The following is a 15,434-nucleotide window of genomic DNA, read 5'->3' on the forward strand; positions in this document are numbered from 1 at the left end:
ACGTTACAAACATTTAAAACAAACTCTTCTTTTCTTCACACTCTCTCGCTTTTGTTTTGTCAATTCTTCTTTACGCGATATCCTTAAGCGTTTTCTAATCAGTTTGATAGTTTAATCTTCGTCTTCTTCGGTCCTTTTAACTCTGTCTTAATCTTCTTCGCTCTCTCTCTCTCTCTCTCTCTCTCTGTTTCTCCTTCTCTCTTTCCCCCTCCCTTCTATCGTTACTTCTCTATCTCTCGCTCCCTCTCAGTCAGTCTCTAGTTCTGTTAATCTCTATTTTACGTGCTTTCGCACTATTTTCCTCTCTCTTTCTCTCGCTCTCTCCTCCCTTCTCTCTCTCTATCTTTGTCTCTCTTCCTGCCACTCTCCCTCCCTCTCTATCGCTCAGTCGGTCTCTATCCTTTTAATCTCTTTTTCACCTCTCTGTCTATCTCTCCTCCCCTCTCTCTCTTTCCTTCTCTATCTCTCTGTCTCGTTCAGTCAGTCTCTATTTCTTTTAATCTCTATATTACTCGCTCTCTCTCCCGCTCTCTGTCTAGTGTGCCATTTCATTAGCTCTCTGTTTATCTTTTTATCTTATTCCTTCTGCTGTTCCTCCATTCCTGCCATTTCTTTTTACGACATCCTTTAACGTTTCTTTAGGCGAACAAGAGAAATGTATATAAATAGCTCTGACTTAAACTGATTAATATTTACAATTTGTAGACTGAATTATTCCTATTTATAATCAAATTATGAGATCAAAGTATTTCCAAGCTCAACTCAAAGCGTCTGTAGGCAAAGTTCTCCAACAATTAACTCAATTTTTATCAATTCCCAAGTTTACGCAGGAAAATCAATAGAAAAAAAACTTTAAAAGGTGATTGGTGGGCGTGTTGGGGGGTGGGGGGTGGGGGGTGGGGGGTTATCTACCCCCCAACTTATATATGAATATATAATTTGGCTGCGTGTCTGCCTCGATTTGGGTTCAAGACACGCGTCGACTTATTGAATCTACCGGGCAGATGCTGAAGACGAAGAAGAAGAAGAAGAAGAAGCAGCAGCGACAGCAGCAGCCGAAGACAATTTCCCAGCAGCAGCAGCATTTTTGCTATTAATATTCATGGAAATCCAACGAAAATTTATGCGTCAAACTGTAAAATTAAAGCAATTACAGCAGCAACATGATTGGTGGATTGGAGAGGGGACGGGGCGGGGCGGGCGGGTAAAAGATAATTACATGAGATTTGCGTGTTGGTAGGCGTACGATTTACTAGGCCCCAAAGGCGTGGCATTTAGCGGCATCTGGAGGCCAAAATTCAAATCTGCAGCTCGAATCGCGCTTACCTCTCGCTCTCTCTCTCTCTTTGTCTCTCTTTTATTTATATGCAACGCCTGTCGCATCCGCAGGAGTCGCCGCCGTAGAAGAAGAGGCAAACGTCGCCTGCGGCCGATAAATTCAATAAATATTGGAAAAGTGCGTAGAAAAAAAGAATATTTACAATAATTTGAATTTCATTTTTCTACTCTTGCGATTTGTCATGCAAAGCGCGTGCCTGGCTAGTGTCATAGTTTTTAGCTTTTTGTCGTGCTCAGAACAAGTTTACAAACTGGTTAGCTGTTGGGCAGCGGGGTGTGTGGGCGTGCGGGGTGTCCACTTCCAACGGCAGCTTAAGCAAACATGAACTCTGGCGACAGCGCAAAAGAACGTTAAAAGAGCTGCACAAAGCAAGCAGCAAGAAACAACACACACACACACATGTACCCACAGGCACACACACACATAGCGCTTAGCGAAACTGGTTAAAAGTAGATCTCGTCGCGAGCGATCGGTAAAACTTAACGAAACTTAACTCTACAAGCGACTGCCCCAAGCGCCAACTGGCAGCTATAGCCATCTCCCTCTCACTCTCTCTCTCCCTCTCCCTTTCATACACTTCAAGACGTTGCCCCTGCGCAGTGGGGCCGCAACTGCTTGGCTTGAACGTTGTTGAATTGTGTTTGCGCTGCGGTTTTTTCTGTTTTCAGCTAGGCCAAGTCAACAAGTTTCAAGCAACTGGTTTTTCCTCTGCGCCGTTTTTCCTAACAAACTTGTTGGCCAGGCCGAAACAAGTTTAAGAAACGCTGGCAAAACGCGCGCAAAACGCTACGTGTTGCTATGCCTTTTAACATGCCTGTTAGTTGACAGAGATTGCGAGAGCGAGAGCGAGCGCGCGCTGTTAACTCTGTATGCTTCGTTAAGTTTGTGCATTTCGTTAAGCTGCTAACGCTGCCGCGCTCTTAACAACGCGCTCTTTGCGGCAACGTTTCGCTTTCGTCGTTTCATTTGCCGAAGTCTGCTTAAAAGCAGGCAATACAAATGCAAATAACAGCGACTGTTAACACATCTTGTTAGCATTAAGACTCCTGAGTTTTGCAATTGGCTTAAAATATTTTTTAAAAAAGCGTGTAGTAAATACTTATTATTTAAATTATTTTTTTCGGGGCAGCTACCAAAAGTAGCTTAACATTTGCTAACAATTATATAAAATTATATATCAATTTGGCATTATTTTAATATTAACTGCTTTTCTTTAAAAGCCAGCAGATCGCGCTCTTTTTGCCTGGATCGCTTGGCCTGGCCTGTTGCTGCTTGCAGAACAACTAAAACAAGTTTTTTGTTTTGCTTGAAGAGCGCCGCGCAAAGAGCGCGCTGTTAAGTTGCTTGTGCAATGTGAAAGAGCGCATCGTTTTGTATACAGTTTGACGCTCTTCGCATGCCATTTACATCTTTCGTTTCGTCAATTCGTTTGCGTTAACATTACTCATTCTCTTTTCGTTTGCCGCTACGAACAGACGTGTCGCGCTGTCGCTGGGCTTAGCAGCTGCAAGCAACAACAAAAACAAACAACAATTTTTGCGTCGCGTCGACTCAGCTGCCACTCGCATTGTTTACAAGAAATAAACAAACATATGTGCAAAAGTTAAATAAATAATTAAAAGCCATAGCAAATTAGCTAATTGCAATAATAATAACAACAACAAAAGGTACTACAAGTGGCTGTATGTGTATGTGTGTGTTTCTGTGTTAGTGTTGCATAGAGTGCCAAAGTCAGCAGAAAGAAAAAAACAAAAAACAACAAAGTAAAACTATTAACGAAAGCTACCAAAGCAAACCAAACGAAAATCAAACCCAAGCAAACCCAACAGCAGCAGCAGCGCAGCAGCAGCAGCAGCAGCCGCAGCTGCGTCATCAACAACGTTGCGCAGTTCAAGTCGACGACGCCGGCTTTGGCATCATTAGTTTTGCTTGATCTCGACTGACGCCGAGCTGCTTGCGCCTGCAGCGCAGCTCTCTTACCTGTCAAACAGGTTTCCAGACATCAACAACAACAACAACAGCTAGCATAAGCAGTGTAAGACAAAGTAGAAGAAGAAGAAGTAGCAGTAGCCGCGCGCGTCTCGCAACCAACATAAAAAAGGTTTTGTGTGTGTGTGTGTATATGAGTGTTACCTGCAAATGTGTGCGTAGCTGCTTCTTGGAAACCTTTCAAGCGTCGATTGTCGTCGCCTGCATACAACTACGACAACAACAACAACAACAACATTGGTGATTTCTGATTAACAACAACAACAGCAGCAGCAGCAGCAAGAGCGCGCAAAGCAAACGGCCGATTATAACAGTGAAAAAGTGTGCGTGTTTTTGTGCTTGTGTATGTGTGTGCGTAAAGTGCAGGCAAAGGCAAAGAAAATGCTTGAGGTTTAAGACCTGGCCAACTGAAGGGCCAACAAACCGAACTGCCGCACGCAACAACAAGAAGAGCAAGCAGAAGCGACGCCATTTTGAATTTTGAATTTAGTTGTGTTTTTTGTTGTTGGTTGATTCTAATTTCCAACTCGGTTTTCGTTATTTTCCAAAAATATATATTGTGTTAAAAACATTTTTGGCCGCAATGTGGCGCTGCTGTGAAGCGCGCTGCTAGACCAGCAGCAGGAGAGGAGTGAAGGAGTGCAGGCGACAGCGGCTGAACTTTTACCGTAACGATTCGCTTAAGAGAGTGCGAATATATTGGAAACAAAAACTTTTTGCCGAGACAAGCGTCAACTGCAGCTGCAGCGATAAACGCAGCGCTTATAATAACAATAAGAAGAACAACAACAAAAACAGTAAAACGACAAGATGAGAGCAACAACAACAACAACAGCAGCAGCAGCAAGCGCAGCGAATGCGACAGCAACAACAAAGCGAAGCAGCAGAAGAACCAGCAGCAACAGCACAGCGCAAACATATTGGAAATTATTTTTTATCGGTAAGTTGGAAGGCGTTTGTAAAAGCAAAGCGAATTGAAATATGTAAAGGCAATAAGGGATTAGCAAGCAGGTGGAGAGAGTGGGGGAAAGATGAGACTTGATAAGAGAGAGAGATCTGAACTGGGATTAAAAAGTGTTATACAGGTTATCTTTGCTGGCAGATCATGTTGTTGGGCAGCAACATCAACAAACGGAGAGGTATCATATTTAATATTAAGGTAATATCTCAACAGAGAGGGAAAAGTTTTATACATGTTATCTTTGCTGGCATTGTATAAGAAAGGGATTATTTTATGTGAAGTCTTGTATTAACAGAGTGAAAAGTGTTATACAGCTTATCTCTGCTTAAAGATCATGCAGTCCGGGCATTGTATAACAAATGGGTTATTTTATGAAAAGTCTAATTTTTAAGGGAGATATTAACTTTGAGTTAAAAGTGTTATACAGCTTATCTCTACTGCCATCTCATGTAGCCGTCTGGCTAGTTATTTTATAAAAAAAAAGTGGCATATTTTATGAAAAGTCTCGAATTTAATATTTATTAATATATTTAATGGGCTGCGTTCTGTTTTCATTTAATTGAATTTCTGTTTTCAATTAATCAATTTGCTTTATGAATACATAATGCTATACATATGAATAATTAATTAGTCGTGTGGACAAAACATTTGTTTACAATTCTATTTGCCTGGGTGTTATACTGTCTGGTAGGGGAATGCGTCCTTCTTAAGTGTTGACGCACTTCCGGAATTCCTAAAAAAAAATGACCATAAATAAATATTTGAAATTAACGATTTTAATTTCCGGCAATTTCTATTTCCACTTCATTATTTATGCGCCCGTCGTCTAAAGATCTAATGAATCCCTTTTATAACCTGCTTGAATGCATAATATTTTCTTTTAGCCAATAATTTCTATACTTATAGCCTGATATTACTCGAAGTCGAAGCAGCAGCTCACTTTATAATTATCTTTCTCTCTTGTAATTTTATCAAGTTCCGCTCTTACAAGTTTTTCGCAATTCTTTTATAAGACTTTTTCCCAAATTGTATTTAATATCTCGTTGTTTTATCTGGAATAGCTTTATCGCAGCTTCAATTCTCTTTTATCTGTTATATCTTCTATCGAAATTAACTCTCTTGACTTGACACCTGAAAAGCCAACATCGAGAACAAGAACTAAACCAATTGTAAATTTTTTCTAAGCCACTTTTCAATTTTATTTCCGTATTTTCTTAGTTTTATTTTCATTTTTTGTTGTTGCTTTTTCTCCCATTTCGCAGACAAGTTTTGTTTATGACAGCTTCCTCGCAGCATCATTTCCCCCCAACTACACTCCCTCTTCCCTACTCTCACCACTTCCGGTGTGCACCTGTTGTTGTTTTTGCTCTTGTTGTTGTTGTTGTTGTCGTCACGTTGCGTTAAGTCAAGTTTTTAGCTGCTGCTTTGACGTTGGCGTTAAGTTTTTTTTCTGTTCTTCTCTTTTTCTGTTGTCGTTCATTGACAGTTTTTACCGTTGGCTTTAGTCGTTAACTTCTCCGCTCAGCTACTGGCTCTCCCTCTATCTCTCTCGCTCTCGCTCACTTGCTGTCTCGCTCGCTGGACCATTTTTGGTCTAAACTTATGTGTGACACAAACTTTTGTGCCCCCCTTCCCCTGCCCGCTTTTACCCATCTCCCGCCCTTAAAGTAGTTGCACTCCATCGTTCAATCACTCAATCAATCAGTCAATCAACACAATTTCAATTTGTAAGCGTTTAACAAGCAATTCCCAATGCCCAACACAAGAATCTTTTGACACTCTACAAAATATGCGGCGGGCCATTAGTAGCCGCAACCCCCCTCCTGCTCCCCCTGCGCCCACTGTTGCCCTTTGATAGTAGCCCCCCTCGGCACAAACTGAAAGTTTATAGCGCCCGAGTCTTTTATTTTCCCCCACCTTTGCCGCGCGCGTTTGTGTTTATGTTTTGTAGTGTGTAATCATTTAATAAATAAAACGTCTTGATTTGACATTTTAATTGGACCTCTGACACACACACACACACACACACACACACACACACACACACACCCGCTTACCCGCAGCCCCTCGCCCTGCTTCTCTGAGCTTTTTGTCGCCAGGGCAGAGTCAAAAATCAATGAACTCTCTGCGGAACTTTAGCGGTAAACGATCTCTGGGGGCACTATTTTATTTGACTGTCAAAACCAACTGCTAGAGCAAAGGGTATTCATAATAAGAAAGCACAGTTATGCTTCAGGTGTCGAAGGTTAAATACACTGCCAGACAAGGGTTGATATTGTTTGAGATATTATCTATATAAAAAGAACAATTAATTAGATATTGTTATATATGCCATATATATTATTATAACAATAAATAAAATACAATATTTTATGGATGGTTTTATATCTGGGTTTAGATAAGCTGTCTTAACGTTCAGATTAGATATATATTATATAGTTGATAATTAGAATTCAATATTATATAGAGGATTATTAATCTGGGCTTAGATAAGCTCTCTAAACACAGCGAAAATCTGGGGACGTGGTTTGTAGACGATCTGGACTTAGATAAGCTGTTTTAGCATTTAAACAAAATCTTGGTAGTATATTTTTTCATTTCGAACTTTTTTCAGGCAATTTTTATGACTTTCATCAAGCTGATTTTGCGGCCTTTTTCAATTGAAGATCGACGCTCGCTTCTTCTCTAGTTTGTAGATCAAATGCGATGTCTAGATCACAATACCCTCTGTTAGGGCATAATTGCGCATAATATCACAAAAAGGCGACAAAACAACGGCGAAAGACACTTTTGCGCGAAATAATTAAAAAGCCATTAGAAGAGCTGAAACTGAACGGGCTGTGGAAAATGCACGGAAAATAGCCTTTGCGCCGCGGTCAATTGTTCTGGCTCGTATCAATAGTTAATGCTATTAACTGTCTATGAATATCAATTACAATTTGTGTGCCTTAAGCACACACACACTTGCACACACTCACTTGCACACTCTCACACATGCCTGCGCACACTTCATAAATAGTTTTCCTTTAAATTTCCGTCGCGTCTGCTTCTTCTTGCTGCTCGCTCATCTCGTTCTGCCTTAAAGTGCCTTTCAATTTGTGTTTTCACGGCAAGACAGGATACTTAAGAGGCGTCGCCTCGTCGCTTCACTTAGTTTTCCCATTTTCCTTTTTGGGTTTTTATGTTTATTCTTGTGCCTTTGCGTTCTTATTTTTCGTTGTTGTCGCTTGCGCTTTGTTTTATTTATGCCTCGGTTTTTTATTCTTATTTTCTACCTGCCGCTCGCTTCGCTTTGTCCCGCTGCGTTTTTCCTTTGAGTTTTCCCACATTCATTTCATTTCCTGGCCAAGTGCCTGTACCTCTCTGCCTCTCTGCCTTTCCCCCTCCCTCTTACGCTCGCGAAAGGCGCGTGAATTATGATTGTGGCTCGTTTTTCCAAAAAACAGTTTTGGCTCTCGCATTTGTTGTTTTTGTTTTTTGAGTCCTAGCGCATCCTTTGGATACACACGCGTGCAGCCTGCGGCGCACGTTTTACCCCCTCCCCCCCCCCCCCCTGCGCCCCCTTTATACCGCTCGGTTGCATGGCTTTGGCGAAAAAGTGGAAAACGAGCAACTGCTGCAAGTTTGAAATTAAAATAAATTAAACAAATATTTTGTTTGTTTGAAAATTTACGTGCAAAACGCGGCGGAAATGCCACGAAAAACGAGGAAAATTCACAAATGCAACAGCAGCAAATGCCACACCAGCTGCCCCGCACATCCTGATGCACCCCCCCCCCCCCCCTACCACCCCTTCTGCAAACCCCGTTTTAGTTTTAGTTTTTCGGGCAAATTGAAGTTCTCTGACAATTTGCATTTGAAATAGTAAATCAAAATTGGGTTATGTAAATATAAAAATACCAAAAAAAGGATATATCTATAAATTTGTACATAAAATAATATAACGCAGATATACTAAATATATATGCAGTATGCTATGGGCAGTTTATATGCTCGTACATCATCCATCAATCAAAGTCACGCCTTTAGTTTTCAGCATTTTCCATATTTATTCAAGCTCTTCTGTGCTTAAATTTTAAGCACGATAGAATATTTCTTTAAAATATTGAAAACAATATGAGGAGCTCAGCTGGATGCTATATATTTTGGGAGATTATTGAGTTTTGTAGGATTTTTTCTATATTTTTATTCGGCTCTTTTATCTCTATAAATCAAATTGTTTGTCCTGACTGACTGGATAACGGTACATTAAGTTTTTCATGGGCAGGAACTGGGTGATTAAGTTGTATCTAAAATTGTAAGCACAAAACTTAACACGAGCAACGCCGGGCAATTTCCGTTATGTATGGAATATAAGTATTTATGGTCTATTCTAACTGAATACAATGTTTTAAGTGTTTTTAAGGCAGATTTAAGGTTGAGGTTTTGTAAGTATGAGAAAGTAAATTCTCTAAAGAAAGTCTCTAATTTCTGCAAATTTTCTTATTCCTTTCAAGTTCAACTTTTCGAATGAAAGTTTCTTCAAATTTACTTCTTATTAATATTTGACATTTGACCAACTGCTACAGCTAATCTATTTTAATTGAAAGATGCCTCTAGATGAAATTTTAATAATAATATTGATCTATTTAACTTCGCTTGAACTATTTTCCTATAGGAATCGTGCCACTAAGATGCCCATAAAGTTCTATTTATAACACATTTTAAATGCCGTAATTTTGGTTTTCCAGCATTTGCATACGTTTTTATTTTCATCGATAAAATTTCGTTTTAATTTTTACCGCCGCCAGATGGCGTCTTATGCAGCTCTTTGAAGTTTTCTATTTATCTCGGTTGGTCTCTCTCTCTCTCTCTCCCTTCTCTCTCTTTGGCTATATCCATAACCTAGGCTGTGCTTCTTCTTGCCCTTTCTCTCTTTCCATACTCTCCCTAGCATCTGCGAGATTCTCTAATCTCCTGTGAGTTGTTTTTGTTTTTTATTGCATTTGGCATTTTGAAACTTTTTTGGCCTGATAATACTTTGAGCCAGTTTCTGGGCAGAGCTCACTTTAGTTTTTGGCGCTTGGCATGTGGAATTTATGTGTGCACACACACACACGCACACCACACTGATATACATTTGAATACCGTTATTTGTATCTATGTTTATGCATGCGACACCAGGCACACACGTTCCTTTCTTTTTGCTGGTGACGGGGGGGGGGGGGGGTGTGGCAGGGGAAGGCAGCAGTGTGGGGACTGTGTAGGGGACTCGCTTGCTTTCAACTCGTTGGCAGCTGTTTAAACAAACGACGCACACACACACACACACACTCACACACACACACACTACGTGCAATAAGAACTGGCAAAAAAGAACTAAAATAATTGCAAACTTTTGTTGCATGAAAAAACAAAAAGGTTTGTTATAAAAATGCAATAACATTTGCTGAGCATTAAATTTGGACAACTGCTGCGAACGACCTCGGCATTGGCTCGAATTTATATACATTTTTATTTTTACACCATTTTTTTTTTTTTTGGTTTTCTGTCGGCTTTTGGTTACAGCAAAATAAAAATTTTTGCATTTGTTTGCAAGTTTTGCGTGTTTCAATATTCTTGTAAAAATCGTTTATATGTATATATATATAATATTATTCTTTAGCATGTCTCATTGCTTTATCTAAAGTTTTGTTGAGCGCGCTTTGAGACACGTTTGCTGTTTTGCTAGCCACGCCTCTTTCTTAAGTTCAGCCCCTTTGTGACTCATTTGCGTATTCATAATAATTTGCTTAAAACATTTTTCAACGTTTGTGCATAACTTTTAATTGCATATCTAGCACACAGTTCTTTTAATTTATTTTTTTTATCTGCTGCTGCGTCTTCCGCTGCGTTTTTATCGTATTTTGCGATTTGCATTGCAACATTCGTGACGCGCGTTTTTAAACGCCCGCAAAAACGCTAACAAAACGTGCAGGCATTCGCTTTGACCAAAGCTCAGCCACAGCTTGTTCCCCCTCCCCCGCCTTTCTGTCTCCCTCCCGCTCTGGTCACACCTTTTAGTGTTGCCGTTGTACATTTTGATTGAATTGCGTCGCACATTTTTATTGGAATGTCTCTTTTATTTTGCTGTCTTTTTTCTAGTTTAGCTCCCGTTTTACGCTTTTGGCTACCGTTTGCCACATTTTTAGCCATTAGCATTTACAGGTGGGCTTTGAGTGCCTGCGTGATGTGGAAGGGGATTGGGGGGGGGGGGGGGGTTGTTTTATATGCATCAGTTGTGATATATTACCTCTGCCAATTTGGCAACATTTTGTCTTTCTTCTGAGTGCCGTTTTTTTGCTTTTCGTTCCAAAGACAAGACATCACTCGAAAGTCATCATCGATTCACAGCAGGCGCTTCGATTGTTCTGTCTACATGAGATTTCGTTTGGGGTATTTAGATTTTATAGTTCGCTTTGTAGCACACGATTTTTTTTTATAAATCGCTGGTGTAACTTCTATCGCTGTACAGCTGTGGCTTGGGTTTAACTTTAATCTCTATAGATAAGATTTCATGTTGGGGTTTCATCTGCATTCATGCTCTATGTAGAGAACTATCTCTTATTATGGCAGAATATTGAGCGATAAAGAAGAATCTTAAAAGTAGTCTTTTCGTATTATTGCAGAATATTGGGCGAGTAAAAATAATCTTGAGAAGAAGAATCTGAAGAAATGAAGAAATAACTAAGGGAACTTTCGTAATCTTGTGGAATATTGGGCGAATAGAGAAATTTAAGGCTTAATGTTGGTTGGGGAGGGGAATGTAAATAATACATAACTAATAGCATATACATTTATACAATATGGAGTTAGCGAATGTATATTGTATATATTGGCCAATTAGAGGAATTTTAATCAAACGAAACCTATAAAAAAAAGTATTATTCGTTTTCTCCAGCTTCTATAACATCCAATCATTCATTTAGTGTTAATGTTAAATTTAACATTAATGCTAAGTTTACAGCGTTAGTTGAAGACTATATTATATTTGATAGGAACCAGTGCTTAAATAAGTTATTTGTCTTATCTTTATCCTAGTCTTACCTTACATTTAACTTTCATGAAAAAAAAAGATTATGTTGGTTACTTGACTGCAAAAATTTCAAAATGTTCACCAGATATTATTTGAAATGAATTTCCTCTATTATGTGGCTTATCTTTTAGCTTAATTTGCAAGTCTCTTTTAGGGTATTGCCTATTCGTTATGTTTGATTTGCCTGGCACTTTAATTAAAGTGTATCATTGTCTGCGTATTGTAGAACTTGATATTTGTTTGTATTTTTTTTTTCATGCTTTTTCTGTGCCCCTTTTGGTCAACACTTTCTGCTCTTTCTTTTTTTGCTGCGTTCTTCTCTTTTTCGGTTGTTTTTTGCGCTCTTTCTTTATCTTTTTTTTTTTGCTGCCCACTCTTCATTGTGTTGTGTGGGGCTCATCGCTTGTCGCTTTTGCGGCTTCTGTTTGCCGTTTTGCAGCTGCTTCTTTGGCTTCGCCCCTGGGATTGGCTTTCGGGCCTGGCTTTGGGGGGCTATGCCTCAGATGCCCTGCCCCTCCGCCCGCAAGCCTCTAACTTGTGCTGCTCTAATTTGTATGCGCAACATGTCAAAATTGTTGTGGTCAATACACTGATTGCTTTTCATGTAGCTCCGCAGCTGCCGCTTGTGCCACGCCACGTTGCACGTTTCAGTTTTTGTTGTTGTTGTTTTTTTTTTTCTTGCTAATATTTATGGCCAAGAGCAGGCTGCCTGGCTTGCTGGCCAAGTCTCTTTGCCTGCGATTCTGATCTAGGCCAATCCTTCAGCCATTCTCTACAGTCCGTTTGTTCTACGCTTTGAGCTCGCTTTAGCCGCGTTTTACTCGTTTTATCTGCAGTCCTCGCTGCATTGCCGCAGGCGTTTTCAGCAGACATTCCGCGGACTTTCCGTTCCTTCTCGTTGGGCCTCATTCGACCAGCGCTGGTTAAGTTTTTTGAGCTTGACATTGATTTGGCAACTAGGTAGCTGGCTAAGTTTGGGCCCAATTTGACTTTCAAAGAGCCAAACTTTTCAAGGTGACTCCCAAGCCCTTGTCGACTGTCATAGCGTTGCGATCTAAGGTTCCATATTGTCTTTTGCCTTTATATATAAAAAAATTAATAAAAATAAAGATAGAACATAAATTCATTTATATTTTTTAACTTGATGAATGCTAGAAAGCTTCTTTAATTTGTTTAAAAAACCTAATCCTCGAATTACGCAAAACACATCTAGAATTTGCTCCTGTGGAAAACATTTCTCTTACGATTCTATTCAAATTAGTTTAAAATTTTAGCTAAAAACTTGTTCGTTTTAAGGCTTTTGCTTAAAAATCGACTTATTTTAAATTCCACTCTTATGCGTTTGCACTTTCAACCCAGCTGAAGATTAAAGAGAACTGTTTGGAAAATTTCTTTCACCCTCGTTAATGGTCTCGTTAATTTTCTCGCCGTCTTTTCGTTGAACTTTTCAACTTAGCATGATCATAATCCATAGTCCCATAAATAATATCATATTTCATAATTAATGCTAAATACAAAAGCCCCCTCCCACCTCTCCCCTCTAGTTTTGCTGCTTCATAACGAAGCATTACGAAATGTTTTAAATTGTTTAACCCTCGACATGAACTCATAATTGTGAACGCCAAAAATTAATCAAAAATTTAAAAAAAAGATGTGTATTGACCGCCTATGTGGTGTAGCTACCCCTATGCACCCCCTCTTTTGCCATATCCCCTCCCCCCCTTGCTCATTGTCCAGCTTTATTCGCTTTGGCTGTGCTTAAAGTTTTAATTAAACGCATATTGGACTTTAATTTTCATTCATTATTCAAAATGTTGTGTATATTTGAGCTGAGAGATGGAGTTAGCGTTGTGAGGGGGTAAGAGGAGGGACGGAGCGGAGCTGAGTGTGTGTGTGTGTGTGTGGGGGGGGGGGATGCTTTTCCGATGCAGACTCGCATTATGCCATGAATAGACTTTTATTGCAATTTTATGCGCTTCAATGAAACTCAATAAAATGAAAATTTTGAGCGCTGCATGTGAAAGAAAAAAAATGGAATAAAAGAAAAAAAAAATAAAAATATTTTTTAATAAAACAAACGGCCAAACAGTGGTTGATAGCAACAACGAAAAAAAGATTGGGCGTTGCACCGTGCAGAGCGATTCCCGAGAAATGATTAATAAAAACAAGTAAGAGTGCTCTAGTCGGGAGTGCCCGACTAGGGGATACCCTGGACCTTTGGCGACCAACGACAAATGCACAGACGAACAGACAGTCGGACATGTCTAGATCGACTCGGCTATTGATGCTGATTAAGAATATATATACTTTATGGTCTCGGAGATGCTTCCTTCTGCCTGTTACATACATCTGCTCAAAACCAATATACCCTTTTGACCATTACAAATGGGTTCAGGGCATAAAAACGCATAAATCGAACTTTTTTACACTTATTTTTTATTGCTGCCTCTTTCACAAGTTTGGGCATTAAAAAATCGTGTCTGGTAATTTTGCGCTGGGGCCAAAGTGAAATCAATTACACCAAAAAAATGCACTCTGCTGGCGAAATTAATAAACCACTTGCTTTGTGCATTTCAGGGGGTGGTCGGATGCTGTTTGGGTTGCGGGGGTAGTTTTATTTTTTTGTTGTTCTCGGTGATTTATTAAGGTATTTCTCATCAATTGATTCCGACTAAATGCGCATTAGCAAACCAGAAAAACTGCCAGGGGCAAGGGATTTAGTCAACTGGATGCTTAGGGTGAAGCTGCAAGGGTTGTCATAGTTGGGGGTGTGTGGAAAGGGGGGGCTGCGGTATGCGACAAACCAAGTGACGACTGTGAATGCAAATGAATTTTACACTTGAGACGACAACAAAATTCAACTGCTGCCCAACCCCTCGGCTAAGGGCTAAAATTGCTGAAAAGCCAACCCCAAGCAACCCACACCGCCCCTTATTTTGTTTTTATTCTTGTTGTTGTTGGACATTTCAACAAATGAAATGGAATGTTTGATTAGAAAAATGTTTTGCATAGCGTAAAATTTTATTTTTCTTCTTCATGGGCGTGTCACTCTCAAAGAGGGGGGAGGGCGCAGATGTTATACCTGGAGGGGGCTGCCGTTTTGCAACCCTCTTGTTGTCGGCTTTGATTTAACAGTGCAGACAAAAACAATGCGTGCCAAAAAGGTTTACAGTTCATTTTGTGTAATTTTTCCTTTTCATTTTACAATGTTGCTTTACATTTTGTTTGCTCAGTGACAGAGATAGAAGCAAAGAAGTGGCAAGTTCGAGGGGAGAAGGCGCAGAAGTTGCGTGCGGCAGACGAGGCAGCTAAATGGGCGCTGCAGCTGCAACCCTTAGGGGAGGGAGGGTGCAAAAGTGAATTGATATGCTTGAGAAACCAAGCAAAAGTAACGAAACGACGAAAATGCGGATTGCACTCACTAAGGGTAGCGGGAGGGTGTGGGAGGGGTTGAGGGGGCAGGGGCTGCACTGATTTCGTTGCACGGCAAGGGTTGTCAGCTGCTGCCGGGGGCTGTTTATTGTTTTTGTTGTGCTTTTTACTATACTCCAAAATGCTAAATGCTCATTTTGTTGGTTTTTCGCCAAGGGGTGGTGGGGTGTGTCAAGAGGGGGGGGGGTGTTATGGTTGGTGGGGTAGTAAAGAAATTATGCCAGGGGTTGTTTGTCTTCCGGCGCGAATGCAATTAATTGCAGAACAAATTTGTAAAAGTTTATTCTTAGAAATAAAAATGAAGCCTCAACCGTCATGTGAAAGTGAAAAATGCATAATTAGGAGATGATTTAGGGGTAAAATATTTAAATTTAATATGCTAAGAAGAGAATTAGAAGAAATCTGGATTTGTCTAAGGGTTAATCGAACTGAACATGAATCTTCTAAAGATGGGATAAACTCTTTATCATAACTTAAGAGAAAACTTGGGCAAATTTGGAGAAACTTCAGCAGAACCTTGCGCTTTAAATGTCTATACAGGAAATTCAAGAAGAAAATCAACTTCCTTAAAATATTTTCCTCCATTTTTAATCAACTTTCGCCGCGAGTGCAATGCCCTTAAATGTTTGCCTCGCTAATCACCTGTCAAATTTCGAACA

The 15,434-nt window shown here is 39.9% G+C and overlaps 1 protein-coding gene across 1 annotated transcript in view; it reads left to right on the top strand.

Moving 5' to 3' along the window:
- Positions 1-2,791: 2,791 nt before the first annotated feature.
- ed (echinoid) overlaps positions 2,792-15,434 on the top strand; it is a 115,041-nt gene continuing 102,398 nt past the window's right edge. The window contains exon 1 of the mRNA XM_064684747.1: positions 2,792-4,268. Coding sequence (XP_064540817.1) covers positions 4,139-4,268 — 130 coding nt within the window. The 5' untranslated portion in view covers positions 2,792-4,138. The remainder of the gene's footprint in view (positions 4,269-15,434) is intronic.

This window comes from Drosophila montana, unplaced genomic scaffold, assembly GCF_035044405.1.
Source record: "Drosophila montana isolate Dmon_TW-CO22-7 unplaced genomic scaffold, ASM3504440v1 contig_2_1, whole genome shotgun sequence".
NCBI lineage: Eukaryota > Metazoa > Arthropoda > Insecta > Diptera > Drosophilidae > Drosophila > Drosophila montana.